At 32.5% G+C, this 17,290-nt stretch overlaps 1 protein-coding gene across 3 annotated transcripts in view; it reads left to right on the top strand.

Moving 5' to 3' along the window:
* The window catches only part of LOC130669431 (E3 ubiquitin-protein ligase Bre1), an 80,440-nt gene that overhangs the window by 34,850 nt on the left and 28,300 nt on the right, over positions 1-17,290 (top strand). For all 3 annotated transcript variants that reach the window (XM_057472339.1, XM_057472338.1, XM_057472337.1), the window contains exons 8-12: positions 9,253-9,426; positions 9,515-9,772; positions 10,610-10,741; positions 10,808-11,082; positions 11,143-11,296. In XM_057472339.1, the coding sequence (XP_057328322.1) occupies positions 9,253-9,426; positions 9,515-9,772; positions 10,610-10,741; positions 10,808-11,082; positions 11,143-11,296 (993 nt within the window). The remainder of the gene's footprint in view (positions 1-9,252; positions 9,427-9,514; positions 9,773-10,609; positions 10,742-10,807; positions 11,083-11,142; positions 11,297-17,290) is intronic.

The raw sequence follows: 17,290 nt of genomic DNA, 5'->3' as shown, positions 1-17,290 counted from the left end.
TAAATCCATCCAGGACAACTTCGAGTTGGTGGGCTGCGTGGTGGACGCTTTATTGATTGGGAAAGACATTAACAGAATTAAAGCTACTATCAAAGATGGAGAAACGAAAAAGGAAATTATGAAGCAAAAGCGCAAACTCAAACCACCAATATATTTCAACCACGAGCTAACACCCCAGGAAAGCTTAGCCTCAAAGAACTTGAGGGACGAGGCATGAGGATTAAAGAGCATTAATGAAAAATTTTAAATAGGATGCCTAAAAATAACGGTAGAGAACACCAGACTACACATACGACTCGACTCTAGATGCATAGTATCGATATCATGACAAACAGAGACCACCCCATTTTTCGACGCAATCGAAGAAACAGCAAACAACTTCATGAATAACACTTGACAGCATTCCTACCAAATCCTCAGAAAAAAACATGAACAATATAAAGGACATAAGAACAATCCTTTGGAACTGTCTAGGGCTTCACTCGAGCCGAGACAAGACAAGATTGGGAAAGTCTTGTCTTGATCTCGAAAGCTTTGATCTCGTCTTAATCTTGACTTCAAAATGTAAGTCTTGCATCGATCTCGAGAAATAAGTTATTAATAATATTGTCTTGTATTGTCTTGTCAAGATCTCGTCTTGGTTATTATAAGACCAATACAATCTCGATCTTGAGTGAAGCCCTAGAACTGTCACGATATTAATAATCTCTTAGACTTTATAGAACTAAGACTTAACATTATTTGTATCAGCGAAAAATGGAGATACTCAAATGACACTACGCTACCAGATAACTTCTCGGTGTGGAAATCTGTATGAGTACAAGCAGTAAAAGAAAAAACTTCCGGTAGAGCAAGTGGTGGATTGTTAACCATGTGTGAAAACGAACTTGATATAGAAACAATCTGTGATGTGGAACCCTCGATATTTAACAAATATAACAGGAACGACGTTTCGATCGTTATCGGCTCTGTATATTATAAGCTGTGTATTAAATTTGAAGAATCCGGCGAATTTCTAGAAAACATTATTTATAGTATCCTGGACTCCATCAGCTTCAATATCTTCCTCATCGGAAGCGACTTCAACGTCAGATTAGGTCAAACTCAGTTCTTGGACCCACTTGTTACCAGGATTACATCACTGGAAAAAACACGTATTTCACACGATTGTCAGACTAACGAGAAAGGCTTAATTTTAAACGAGATGCTGGAAAGAGCAATACTTTCAATAGCCCAAGATATGAAGATGATGCCCGATAGAGATCAGGAGCACAAACATCATTCTGCCAGATGGTTTGACGAGGAATGTAAATATAAGAAAAGAATAGTGGCTAGATATCTACCGTATTGTAGAAAAGACATCGCAAATATTCTTCTCTGGAGCTACTAATACACAGTTAAGAAAAAATACTATGCTTTAGTCAGGGCTAAAATTAAGGTATACGATAACACGTTTAGTAAAAGGTTTAACAACGCCAAACACCCTACTGAATTCTAACAAGCGGTTAGATTGGTTAATTCAAAAATAAATCAACCCACTAGTATATCATCAACCAGTTGGATCGAGTTCTACAGGAATATTTACCCGCCTCGTAAACCTGAGCGAAACCACTTTATGATCGTGTAGCCCTGTGATCATCTATCTAGCGAAATCTCTGCCGAAGAACTGCAGAAAAGCTAAACAACGTCAAGAGCAAAAAAATCACCGGAGATAAACGATATTACCAATGACTTCTTGAAAGCTCCTTCAGAAAACTGGAAACTATTCATGGTTGAAAATCGGGATGTGTATGATACATAAAACAGGTGACCCGACTGATGCACACAACTACCATGAAATCGTATTGGTGAATTACATAGAAAAAATTTATACACACATCATCAATAGCAGATTGAGGAGGTGGGCGGAAAAAAATAAATTGCTTCCTGAATCATAAGCTGGCTTCCACGAGGGTAACTTGTCACTGAAGATTATCAACATCTTATGTAAGCTGTACGACTTTATCAAAATGTTTGCCAGAGTAAACGGCATCCTGACAGGCAGCGTAGCTAACACGTAGGGAGTACTCCAAGAAGAGATTCTTAGTCCGTTACTCTTTATACTGTATATCAACGACACGATAACCATTTCCGTAGACCATGGCTGTAAGGGCTTAAACCTAAACGGAATCTTAGAAATCTTGATAGTGGGGTTCACTAACAACTCCATAGCCACAACTTACTCGACAAACAACTTGGTTAAAATTCTGGTCTCACTAGAAGCAGACTATGACCTGAATGGCTTAGTCGTAAATACTGATAAAACCAAAATTCTTATCTGTACAGCCTCTGTAAGAGCAAGCAAAAATCCACATAAATTCGTATATAAGAGACGAGTACTGGAGGTGATTGAAAACGACATACATTTAGGTATCCCTTTCGGTATCACCACTACTGGTGCAATGGCAGCTGATGCAGCATATAAAAGAGTCAAAATTGCGGCTGGCGCTGTCCTCGCAACTCTAGCTAAACTTAAATTCGTCACATGGGCGAACAAAATGAAACTATGCGACATCATGATCAAATCGACTCAGCTCTACCAAGCGGACCCCCGAGCTGGTCTTAACTATGATTTGGCTTAAATAACTAGAGTATCAAAAGGCTAGGATAGTATAAAATCCATCAGGAATTGAACTACTGGATAATAGCTTGTTCGAAAACCGAAAGATAGCAATTGGAGGAAACTCTTTTTAGGGTATGAAGAGAAGTTGCGTCCCACCACTTATCCATGAACAACCTGTTGACCAGCGCAGGGAGGCTGGTACCACGGTGGGCCTTTCCAAGTCTACTTTCATCAGAGTCTCTTTATTTCCTGATATGGTAGTAGTGTTTAGCCTAAGAAAGGTATAAACTCGTGGTGGCTGTTGGTTCGGCACCCACACGCTAAAGAATCCATAATCTGATTATCGATCCTAGTATTGAAAGTATTCAAAAGGATTCAATTCTCATCTTTTTCAATACTTTTCTATGAATATTTTTAATCAGGGTAAGCATGAACAGCAGTTATAGAAAATCAAAATTAGGCTGTTATAACTGACTTGTAAATAAATAAATTTTTCATTAGGTATATAAAAAATTATTTTTAACAAAGTAATTTTCGGGATGTTTGAAAATTTATAACTTGGATCCAAGCTCGATATTAAAGTTGAAATTTTCAGGGCTTTCTAAAGATATAACAAAACAACTTTCCTGAGAATTTAAAGCAAATCGGAGTTCTGAGACAAGAGTAATAGCTATCTGAAAAAAGCAATTTTCGAAAAATCAATCGGCTTTGGATGACTGTCTTATGAGGAAATTGAAGCAATGATGAAAAATTAGAGTAGATATCAATCGAACACACATACACAAAAAATATCAGCTATTAGTTTACCTTCTACTCTAAAAACTATAGATCTGAGAGGATTTTAAAAATAGGTAAAATTCTAATAATTCTGTTGTTCAGTTGGAAGCTTCCTCCAGCTAAGCCTAATATTAATTTAGAGCAAATATATATTCTTTCTTGAAAATAGAGTATACACAGAGAAGAATGTCACCCAAAAATACTCTTTAAGTTATATAGAAGCTGAGATACAAAAAAGATAATTTGGCGTCTGAATTGGTGTCCCACGAGCGCACGTTTTCGTTAAGAAGAAATGGATCTGCCCATATACAGTAGGACCTGATTATAAGACTAGCTCGGGAATGTAGGGGAAAAAATTCTTAGAATTGAGGTACCCCCACTTCTGTGCTTAACAGCGCTTGCGCCCAAACCTCGCCATGAGACTATCGCTGTTTTGCGTCTTATTTATGGATTTGGTTCAACTCTACTCTATCATACAGTGAATCTATTTTATATATAATCATAAATAAACAAAATTTTGTCGTTCTTTTCTGTTAATTAATTATGTGATACCACGAAATTTTAAGTATTCTTTATGAAAATGAATCCGGAGATACCGCAGTGTCTCGCGCCAAGTACATGTTTAAACACATATGTGTATGCGTGTACATGGATGGCGCGAGACGACCGTGTCTCTATTCCCGAGTCAGAGGCCTGTTTAACCTCACTCGTATTTCAAATTGATAATTATCAATAAATATGGCATATTTTTATAGTTTTTCGGTTAATTTGTTGATAATTATCTTATTTCTAACAAATTTACTCATAATTTGCGTAATTTCATGATCTAATGAAAAAACAAAACTTTAAAAATTTCTCTTGCGCCGGTCGATTTAGGGATCCACAAAAAAAAACTCGGATTTTTGTCGAATTTTCGCCTTTTAGATAACTTCATATCATAGCATGACATTAAAGTTGCTGGCTCAAATTCTTTTTTATAGAAATCTCTTCAGGTTAGCAACTTAACAAAATTAAATTTCTATAGTATGTTATGATGTGTTCGGATTCTTCACCCCGGCACACTGGAGCGCCTGCCATTTACCCGGGAAAATTAAAATTCATAATTAAATTATTTAAAAATAGTGAACAACCGATAAAAAAAAATGTATGGATTATCAACTGTGCTGATTAAAGTGAAATTTCAGTCAACAGATCTTAGTGTCTTGATTATAGATAATCTTCATTTTTAATATCAATATAAATATAAAAATATCGAAAATTCATTATTATAAGGCCATTTTGAGACAAAGCCTCTCACTTTTTAAAATTGTGAGTGTAAACGTAGTAGACGTAAGACCATTTTTAAATTACACATAAAAAAATTAACTAATTAAATAAACAAAATTTTGAAAAATGCACGTACTGATTTTTGAATTTTCTAAAAGTGCATTTTTTTATTTTTATTGTATAAAAATTTTTTGTTATTATTTCAAAGTTAAAAAAATTCTCAGCTGTTCGCTAACTTTACTATCTTTTTACAATTTTCAATGTCTTTCAGCTGTCATAACCGTGTTAAAATTAAATTATTTAATTAAACAAAAATTAAAACTTGAATTGAAAAAAGGACAACGTCGTAGTAATTTCGCGGAGCTATGGAATAAGAATACAAATTATTTGCAGATGTAATTAATTATAGGAATTAAACAAAATTGATTAAATCAAGTTAGCCCATAAAATTTGAAAAATCGAATCATAAAATTGACATGAAGATTTTACTGAAATTTATTAAACAAATTTTGTTTAAATCCTAATTGATAATAACTGTAAGTAATTTTTTTTTAATTCTATATCCCAGCGAAATGACGACTACGTTGTCCTTTTTGCAATTAATGTTTTAATTTTCTTTTAATTAAATGACAAAATTTTAACACGGTTATGACAACTGAAAGTCATTGAAAATTTTTAAACATAGTAGGGGGGATGGGTCACTGTCTGAGAATAGCCTTAAAAAATATAAATGAAAATCGATTTTATAATAGTTTCTCTCTGTAGTAAATGTGCGTATGTAAATTTTGTGTGCGTGCAGCATATTAAAAGTAATTTTCATTTATGTTTATTATTAATTAATAATTAATTTTATTTATTTAGATTGATTGTATTTATAAAAAGATTCATGATCGTTGCATTACGATTTCCGAGTTATAGTAATTTTAATAATTTGAAAAATATACTATAAAAAAAACATTATAATTGACATTTTATTTTTCAAATTATTAAAATGATTATAACTCGGAAACTATGGACTTTAGCGACTTGACTCATAGGACTTTTTTTTGAAGGGAATAAAATTTCCTATAAAATTTCTATTAACATTTTTGATGTACTTTCATTGGTTTATGTTCTGCAAGCCAATAAAGGTCGATTTCATAGGAAAAATGAGTTCCGCAACGGACACAAATGAAACAGCTGGATTACAGCTAAGTAACTATAGGCACTTTTGAAGAACCCTGTGGAAAAGGTCTTATAAAATCTCATAAAAAAAAATTGGCTATGAGAAAACGATCAGTATTTGTCCACGAAAAATCTCAAAAATTCTGATACAATTATTTTCTCATAGATGGTGCATCAAAAAAATTTTTTTCTTAAAATTCTTATATAAATTATCAGAATCTATAAGAAACAGAAGCTGTAATATTGTAATTAAAAGTATTTATAAGTTTTCGAAAAATGTAAAGTTTACAATTGAGTAGATTTTGGAAATGAATAAGATTGTATGAGACGATTTCTAAAGTAATCATACAAGATTTGATACTGATTAATCAATGTGAGTACAGTTATTTTCCATATAGTTTATATGCTAAATTATTGAATTTTTTAGCATAAATTCAAAAAGTTTCTATTATGTATACTCAAGAATATTTGTATGAGTATTTACGCGGAAAATCTTTAGCAATCTATTCACGAAAAATCTATGAAATTGAGTCCGTTTATTTATTCATCAAATTTACTCAAGTAAACATTAATATTAAATATTAAAGTCATGATGTATTATGGGATATACCATAGTACAACCCAAACAGGTACTTGTTGGTCTGTCAAATGACAGGAGTACTCGAATAAAATCGTATTGAAATTTGGAATATAACACTTCTGAAATAAATGTCTTACCAGGGACACTACAAATCGTAGGCGCGATCTCGTGGCGAGCACCGAACTACTCCCGCTGCTGCTGCCTAGCACCGGTGACTTTCCCCTTCTCCATATCGATCTTTTCTCCCGAGAAATTTTTTCTCTTGGCTTAAACAACTTTTGTTATTTTGGTCGGAGAATACAAAAAAACTTGCGTGAAAAGAATAGTACTTGTTCCGAGAAATTTTATTCTGTTGAACCAAAAAAATGCAATATCACTACAAAAAAATAATGTATCTTGCACCAAAAAAAAAAAAAATGGGGCAAGATACATTACTGGGTTTGTAAAAAATCACATAAAAACTTATATTTTCACTCATCTCAGAACAGTTAAAATACTTAAAGTACAAGAAATAGTGATAATATTAGTATTTTGGGTGTAAATTCTTATAAAACAAAAATGAAGTTAAGCAATTATTTTTGAATGAATCTGATAAAATTAATATTTTATGTGAATGGAAATTATTTATAAAATCTCATAAGTACTCCATAATATTTTATAAGTAATAGCCTTCTAACTAAAACTTACAAAAACTCATAAATCACATAGCTTTTAAATTAAAATTAAATCTTTTAAGTTTTTACAAGTTAATTCGATTATAGATTTTCTTACTAATTCTCATAAAATTTTTATGAGAAAAAAGTCTGCATTTGTCCATGTGATTCCTGATTCAATCTCATAAAATTTCGAAGAAATACATGTTAAATATTTTCTCATAAAATATGACAAATATTTTATGATATTCAATAAGATATTATCTCCTAGGATAACTCTTACTAAAACTTATAAATTCTGAAAATTTCGTATAAAAAAATAATCTTATTGAGATTTTGTAAGTATTATAACATCGGAATTCGCCTGATCAATTCTTATTGAAAATACATTAGAATAAACTGTAACAATCTTATAGAAATGAAAGTACTTATTGAATCTCATAATCGTTGGCGGAATTCGAGTCACAAAATCTCATAAATTAAAAAATCTTACTCATTCTTTTAAAAATCTAGTACGGAAATCATGATAGGAAAACATCAAAAGCTTTGACTCATAGATTCTCATAAAAATTCATATGAGAATTTTTTTAAATCTCATAGATATTTTCGAAGCTCATAGATTCTCATAAAAAATATTCAATATTTTATCAGAATTTATGAGAGCTTTTCCACAGGGAACACCAAATGCCCTACAAGTTGCGACCAGAACCGCCTTGATATTATGAAATGCAACTGAGTATTAGAAAGTTGAAAAAAAAGTAATTTAATTTACATGTATTTTAAATGGGAAATCTTTGAAATCAAATAGCAAGTACTTAGCATTGGAATTAAGAGCTCATATTTGGTGAGAATTTTTTTTTTTCGATGTAGATTGAGATTTTGCTTGAGGACTTAAAAAAAAAACTTTTGCGGAAATCAATCACCCTAATATATATAGATATATTCAGATAGCCAAGCTTGCAGAACAAACGTTTGCTCAGCAAGAGTTATATCATCAACTTCACGACAAGCTGTTGCCAATTATGAGATATCCCTACTTTTGAGTACAACATAAGTACAATTTGAATTACAAGTTGTTGTAAATCAAAAATCAAGTTTTGAAGTCAGGTTGACTGGAAGTGTTGACGCAAAGTTGTGGAATGAAACTGACGAAAAAAAGTTATTTTGGATAGGCACTGATAGCCACTTTGATTGCAAATGGACGGAAAACTACTACCGGAATTTGACGTAAAATTGACCGTAAAGAGTTGTCGTTTAATAAGTTGATGTCAACTTTCCTATAATTTCCTATCAAATTGAAAATAACTGTTGTTTTTCGGCTACTTCTTGGCAACTTTCAGGCTACTCTTCCTGTAAACTTACCTTCCAAAGATGACAGTCGATAATTGTAGGAATATCTTATAGTTGGCAACAACTTGTCGTCAAATTACAGGAAACTTTCACTGATTTGAGATTGACGGATTTGTACGCATCAAAAAATAATTTGGAGCTTAAAGCAATAACTTTTTTTAAAAAACGTTTTTTTTTTACATCTCAGAAAAAATTTTTTTATCAAAAGATTAGTTAAGTAAATGATTTCGCGCTACAAAAATATTTGAAATCGCCCTTAAAAACAGATTCTCTGTATAAAGTTGCGCCAAGTACACGTTCAATGCGCGTACATTGATTTACACTGCATTAAAAGTAATGTTTTTACAAAAAAGTCCGAAATCACAAGAACACCAAGAAACTTAGATTTTTAAAAATTAAAAGAAAAACCTGCTCTCGATTAACCCAACAATCGATTAAATTCTCACTCCGTTACCTTACGGCTATTTTCATTACTTTGGAGAATTAATTAACTTCTAATTCTATTGTTAATTAAGTAAATTGCCCGTATTACAAGGAATCACAAGTAAATTACTAGTAGTAATCAAATTGTACGTCTTATTACTAATGGATCCAAGATCGAAGTGTTCATCGACGCCGCAGGGTCTTAAGTCGTGATTTTTGACTAGCCTCCCATTTACTTTACGGCCATGCGTCTTTAAGGGTTCATGTCATGTGACCATGGTGACAAGTTGCATTTTGGGCCGGTAACGAGACTGACGAAAATATATCGTAGAGCTGCAGAGTAATAAGACAACACATTGTCTCAATGTATATATAGATAAAAATAATTATATATATATATATATTATATATATATATATATTTTTTTTTTTTTCAAGATTCGGCAACTTCCAGAATCTGTCATTGTTGAAACGACTGAATACAAGTGTTTGCAGTCACAATTTTCAGTACTTTACAATGAATCTATGCAATTAAAAACCCAGCTTGATGATACGCGTCAACAATTACAATCTAGCAAGAATTCGCATTTACGTCACATTGAAATGATGGAAGTAAGATTGTTTATAAATTTCTTTCTCACATATTGAATTCATCTCTAACTAAGGTTGGGTAATACAATAGTTTTTATTTTTTTTATAGAGTGAAGAGCTTATGGCCCAAAAAAAATTGCGTGGTGAATGCATCCAGTTGGAAGATGTACTTGCTCAACTACGTAAGGAATATGAAATGTTACGAATAGAATTTGAGCAAAATTTGGCTGCAAATGAGCAGACTGGTCCAATAAATCGCGAAATGAGACATCTCATAACATCTTTACAAAATCATAATCAACAACTAAAAGGTGAAGTGCATCGCTATAAACGTAAATACAAGGAAGCCTCAACTGAAGTTCCTAAAGTAAGTATTTTATTTACAATTTAATGCTAAATTTAGAAATTTGGCTAAAATAAAGTTGTTTTGTCTATTCACGGAAATAAATAGGGTAGAGGTACCATTTTTGGCCACTTTCGGGCCGGTTTTGGACACTTAAAAATTTAGATAACTTAATTTGTAAAAGACGCAATATCATAATTAATTTTTTTATATTATTAACGATACTTTTGTCCGATTATTAAAATGAAAATTTTATTTTACTCTTTTTCATTAATTAAAATAAAATATTAAATGCCCAAAAATGGAGCAGTGACAAATGGTACCTCTACCCTCAATCATTAGAAAATGGAATAAATCTTTCGTTATTAGCGCTCTCATTAAACTACTCCGCAACTGTACATTATCAAAAACTTTCAAGACCAGATCAGAAAACTAGACACTTAAAGCTGTGGTTTGCTTCTTTTTTTTTTTTGCTGTTCGACCATTTTTCTCCAAGTTACAGCCTGTTGAAAATCACTAAAAAATTAAAATTTCTTTCAATATCCCTTAACTTTTGAGACTAGTATATATATTTCTTCATACACAGAAACATACAATTGTGTAGTATCGGGTGGGAGACAGCTTACTTCATAGTGGGAGTCAAAATTGAAGTAAATTTCAGACTTGATGGAATCGGACTTACTGGTATTTGACTGTACTTTATGGATGACAACCCCTCTTAGGGTGTTTTGAATTAATCGACCGTATACAACACACATGCGTGTTTTAATAATACTTTTACACGAGCCATTACCATTTTTCTAGATGATATCTAAATTACTGATACTGAATTAACTTTGAAAAATATTTTCCAATTTTTAGTTAAGAAGAGAAATTGAAGATTTGACAGCAAAACTAGGACAACAGGTTACTCAAGAAAGTAAAGAAGGTAATAGTTCTGATGGTAGTGGAAAAGAAGAAGACTCGTCAACTTATTTATCTGGAACAATTCAGGTATATTAGTTTTTTTTTTTTTTTTTTTTGTGACATGAATGTTTCAAATTTATTTTCAAATTGTAGATAAAAGATGAAGGAATTGCTGTTATTAAAAGAGAGTTAACCATTGATGAAGAAATAGATTCTGCTGAAAAAAGTGAATGTGAAAGTAAAAATATTTCTGATTCTCACACACTAATTTTATCTACTTTAAAAAAAGATAAAGACATTAAACGTGAAAAAGATGTGAAAAAAGAAGTAGGAGTAAAAACTGAACATAAAGAAAATACAGTACATCGAATAAAAGATTCGAAAGTCATTGAGTCGGAAATCGTTAGAGACTTGAAAGCACAATTGAAGTAAGTAACATATCAAATGTTATTGCATTAAATTATAATTTTTTTTATAATATCTTTTAGAAAAACTGTAAATGAAATGAAAGAAATGAAACTGTTACTCGATATGTATAAAGGTGTAGGAAAAGAGCAACGTGATAAAGTTCAATTAATGGCTGCAGAACGGAAAATCCGCACAGAAGTTGAAGAATTGCGCCAACAGCTCAAAAAAATTCAAGTAAGTGTGGGATGGTTTTATTTTTTTCTTTTTATTGAATGTGAATATATTCATAACCATACAATGAACTGTGTTATTAATATCTAATGTTTTGAAATCGAAACATACTTTCATCTGGATTTATACTGCATTATTTTATTAATTTAATTAATGTTCTGATTATTTAACAAACGTAGGCAACTGAATATATGTATATTTACATTAGAGTAGTATCAAAAAAATTATTATAATTATTGTATAAACTAGAAGATCCTAGGCCTGACCTCATGAGGATTGTAAAGAACAAATTTAAATAATTTATCTTATACAATTATGATTTGATAGTCACTATTTCTTAAAATATACACGAAGAAAAAAAATCTAATATTTGTTAGTTTTCAAGTAATAATTACTATTTCGCCGAGATAAACTTGGACTTTTCTTCCGAATACGGCACACCTTACTTTTGTCTAATAATTACACACAAACTTCATTTTTATGTGTAGAGACGTTACCCGAGCGAATTTATTGGCGACGGAGCCGAATAAGCCTTCATTTTGATGTTTACCTCAGACACACACAACACGTGTTCAAAAATTCACCAACCTATCAATTAATTGTTTAATTAATTAACAAATTATTCGCGAAATTTTGAACTAAATATGCCACTAATTCACCAATAACAATCTTTAACGAATGAATTCGTTAGACACCGAACAATGTTAGGTTTCATATCCCAGATGTGATGGTGGAATCGTCAGTGAGGCACCTCCATCACATCCTGCCTCATACCTAACACTGAAGTTGCCATAAAATTATAAATGGGTTGAACCTACACGCCACCGTCCTTCTTACGGTTTTAAATAAAATCAATTATTAAGTATTTTAATTTTAATTTAGCTATTGATAATCGATCAATTAGCAGCGCCATCTATGTGCACGTATTCCAACATAATCGCATCTATTCGTCCGTATCGCCAACTCAGACAAATCGCGCTGGGTTTTATATGTTATTAGGGTTATTACGCCGTATTTTTTGAAGTAATTGGTGATATGTCGTATTCGGAAGTATAGCCCAAACTTGAAATGGTCCAATAATAATGAGTAAAAATTATAATCGCTCAATCCTATAAATTACTAAATTATAAGTAAAATTACTTTTATTAATTTGATTTAGTAAAAAATCTATTTTAAAATCAAACTTTCACTGAGACTGCTATTGAAGTTTTACTAATCCAGATTGTAAAAATTGTCTTTTTGTGTCTAATAATACATTTTTTTTCCATCGATATATATACATAAATATTGAAACAGTGCAACTTATCTCCCACGTGAAGATGATAAGAAACAAGTTGCACGTTCACAAATTTATTTCTTTCAATAAATTCCCACAAAATTCACTAAACTTAATATTATTATTTATTACGTTACTTCTAAATTAATATTACTTCGATTTATTCATCTAAAGAATGCACGATTCTCAGTGGTTAAGGACCCAACAACTAGTTTCCAACATTGACAGTTATTGACTTTTATCACCTTTATAGGAACAAAACGATAAGAGCTTCGTAGAAGGCTTACCTGTGTCGTCACTGATCTCAGAATATTTAATTTACAACGTGGAATAGTTATTTAATACTCAATGAAGGGTAAAGGAATTGATCTCGTGTAAAATAAATTTCTCAACAAGTGGTTAGAACAACGAATAACTTTCAAAAAATACTAATTAAACGAGCACTTGGCCCACGAAAATAATATTTCCAACTTAATAAACAATGGCGGCGATAATACCCAAAAATATAATCGGAACTTTATCTTCAAAGATTCCTCAATTTTAATTAGATGTTACAGTTCAAATAAGAAAACGTGATCATTTAATGGTGGCCCAGAGCAGAAGAAGTTTTCCTCTCCCCGCAAGTTTCGTGGGTCCATCACTTTCCCACGTGGTGATTTATGGTTTTTGGCACCATCTATGATCTGACATCAATACAGGTTCTCGATCGCTTAATTGATTGCTTTGCCCCACCCTAGGGGACACGCCGTATAGGCTTGCACGGTATCGCTCCTGTAGTCCGGCTGCGTATACTCTTCATTTGATGGTAAGAGAGGACACTAATAGCACGTCGCTAATTGGCAGGTCGATTTAAGTCTCTCTACGGCTGTGAACACATCACTCGGGGCTTCCGTTGGAGAAATTCATTTGAATATTTCTCTAGCTGAATAAGGATCCTCGAATAACCTGCATAAAGAAAGGTGCTTCTCTGGACGGCCACGCGGATAGTTTAAATAATCAATTTAATCAAAAATGACGATTGTCACGTCACAATACATATATATATATTAGGGTGGCGCAAAAAAACCGACTATTTTTTTTTTTCGATCTCGCATGAAAATTTGTTGGTTTACGATGTTTTGAGAAGCCTCTCCAAAAATCAGCTCGATAAAAAATTTTCAAGAGGTCGCTCACGAATTTTGAAAATATCAAAAATAATCGAAATTCGGATTTTTATTTCTAAATTTTTTTCTTTCTCGTGGCAGCAATAGTTTATATTTGTGAAAACATGACTACGCTGAGAATTTCAGCCCAAAATTTAAATATTTAAACCTTGCTCAAGAATTTTGAATGTTTCCGAGTGCTGTCTTTTGGACGTTTTTGAGTGACCCTTAAATATTAATAATAAAGCTTCTTGATTTTTTCACCATCAATTTGCATGACAATGAATGAAGATATAACCCGAGAAATAGAAATAATAAGTTTTTTACATACTTTTTTATTTTTTAATTCAATTTGTTGAATAAATTGTCTTATTGAGAAGGTTATTTGCATGTTTGCATGTTTAGGTTTCCACTATATTTAAATATAGTGGAAACCTAAACATGCAAATAACCTTCTCAATAAGACAATTTATAGATAAATTGAGAAAAATATAGATAGCTCGAACTGGGAATCGAACTCAGACCAATTCGGTATCACGCCGAGTGCTCTACTAGTTGAGCTATCCGGCACTATACTATATTCCATTCAATTTGATCTATAACTTATTGAGCCACACCATTCGGTTTAATATGAAAAGAACCTTAGCCACAGCAACGCGTGGCCGGGTCTGCTAGTATATATATATATATATATATATATATATATATATATATATATATATATATATATATATATATATATATATATATATATATATATATATATATATATATATATATATATATATATATATATATATATATTAGGATGCTTCATTTGAAACGAACATTTTTTTTTAGCGGACACAAGAAAATTTTGTTGTTTATGTTGAGAGAAAAATTCCCTGAAAATTTTAGCTCTTAGTTTTAATTTTAAATACTTTCTATCGAGCATCAAAGTTTTCCCATTTAACAAGCATGTAAATCGAATAACTTTTTTTTAAAATTACTATATCTTAGTCCGATTTCAAGCTATCGTTTTGAAACCAGTTTTTATTTGTAGAGTAATTGTTGCTTTTTAAAAGTGTATGAAACGGTTTTGGTCTAACTCGATCCATGTCGACTGTATTAGCTCCGAAAGTCAATTTTTCACTTTTTTCATATATTCTTGTTAATAGTGAAGAAACGGCTCATCTTACAAAAAATAAGCATAGGACCAATCTTTTAGGAAATTTTGTCCTTTACAAAATTGCTCATGACACTTATATTGCTAAATGTTGATAGGATATGGATATGAATATGGATATTGATACGTGGCGAGTAAGAACGAGTACTGAATACGTGTAACTGCTTTGGAGCATTTATTGATACTAAACTTTATAGCAGTAATACAAATAATATTTAGTTAGGATTAAGATAATGAATATAGAGAACATGTATAGACATATATACATATACAAATATATAGCTAGATATGAGTATGCATGTGTGTATGACAGTAACAACGTTGTTGTATGTCCAACACTTCCCCTCAACGTTGGTGCTGTACTGTTGGTCCCAAGTCCTTTAAACCAATTTTATTGACTATTGTTTTAAGTCTGGTTGCTCCTACTGGTTTTGTTAGAATATCTACTAAATTAAATTCTGTTCGACAGTACTGTAGCTTAATAATATTTTTGTCTTCTAGGTCTCGAGCATAATAGTGTCGAATATCAATGTGTTTTGTTCTGTTGGTGAGACCTGACGACCTATAACTATTTATACAGCTTTGATTATCTTCGTGTATGATCGTTGGTGAAAGCTGCTCTTCCTTCATGAACTGCAGTAACTTTCTTAGCCAAATAGCTTCTCTGGATGCTTCTGCTAAGGCTACAATCTTAGCCTCAGTTGATGAAACAGAGACACATTCCTGCTTTTTGCAGCCCCAGCTGATAGTACCACCCAAGAAAATAAATAGATAGCCACTGTAAGACCTTTTGTCTTGTCTCGACTCAGCCCAATTTGCATCAGCATATCCGAATAAACTTTTGTCGGTTGATGAGAAATTACTAAGTTGTAACTCGGAGGTTAAGGTGGTCTTTAAGTAGCGTAGGATCCGTTGAAGTTAATTCCAGTCTTGTTTTCTAGTATTTTTAACATGTTGGCTGAGCATCGTGACAGGTGCTGAAATGTCTGGTCTAGTATTTACACTCAGACACAACAATGATCCAATTAATTTCTGATAGATCGTACTTGGTATTGGTGGTGTCGATTCTCTTATCTTGAGATACCCGGGATCCATAGGTATGTTTGATCCCTTCGCATCAGACATTCTTGCTTCCTGTAGAATTTCTTGAATATAGTTTGAATAGCTTAATAAATAATCACCTGCCTGATTACGCCGGATGGTAATGTCTAGATAACACTTCAATTCTCCAAGATCTGTGATAGAAAATTGTTTGTTTAGGTCTTCACGTAGTTTATTCAATGTACGTATCTCCTGACTTGCAGCCAAGATGTCATCTACATGGACTACCAGAAAGATGTCATTATTCAGTTCTTTCTTTCTAAATAAACAAGGATCAACTTCGCAGTTTTCAAAATTGAGTTGCTTCAGTGCTTGTTGGAGTTTGTCATGCTAAACTTTAGCAGATTGTTTGAGGCCGTAAATACTCAGTTTGAGTTTACATACATAATTTTCTTTACCGTGTACATTGAACATAGGTGGTTGCTTCATGTAGATATTTTCCTTTAGCCGCCCATTGAGGAAAGCAGTTTTCGCGTCAAAATGTCTAACATAGTATTTTCGGTGGCCGGCAATTGCTAGAAGAGTCCTCAGAGTCGTGTGCCTTACAACTGGTGCAAAGACTTGGTCATAGTCTTGTCCATATTTTTGTGAAAAGCCTTGGGCTACTAATCTGGCTTCAAATCTAACCGACTCGTTACTGGAATTTTTCTTAACTTTAAAAACCCATCTACACCCGATTGATGTTTTTTCTTTAGGTAGTGGTTCCATGGTCCAAGTGCCGTTATCTTTTAGAGACTGGATCTCTTCATTCATAGCTTGTCTCCATTATTCAGAATTTGGGTCTGATTGGGACATCATCAAGAGTCGTGTTAATAGACATATTATGGTCTCTTCCCCTTGATGTTACACTGTCAATCAAAAGGGAATCATCCTTTGACGTTTTTTCTCCAAGTTCAGATCCAACTGTACTAGGTATGATGACTTCTTCTGAACTTAAATCCTCTCCGCTGGTGTTGTTTGGAAATGCAGTTTTATAAGTGTTCTGCTCGTATTCAATGAACTGGACATCTCTACTTATAATAATTTTTCTAGAGTTTCAATCCAACAATCTGTATGCCTTGGATTCCTGTGAATTGCCTATAAACGTGTATTCAGCAGACTTCTTGTTAAGTTTGTGTCTCTTCCCCTTGGGTATGTGTGCGAAGACCTTACAGCCAAAAACCTTGATGTGAGATAGGTTTGGCTTAGCTCCATACCACAGTTCGAACGGTGTTTTATTTTTATTTTTAGTCGGTAGCCGATTTTGGAGGTAGCAAGCAGTTAATATGGTCTCTCCCTAATATGTTTTTGGTAAATCTGCTTGAATTAGCATA

This window comes from Microplitis mediator, chromosome 6 (assembly GCF_029852145.1).
Source record: "Microplitis mediator isolate UGA2020A chromosome 6, iyMicMedi2.1, whole genome shotgun sequence".
NCBI classification, from domain to species: domain Eukaryota; kingdom Metazoa; phylum Arthropoda; class Insecta; order Hymenoptera; family Braconidae; genus Microplitis; species Microplitis mediator.
Note: the sequence above shows the minus strand (reverse complement) of the source record. Positions and strands in the feature narration are given on the sequence as shown.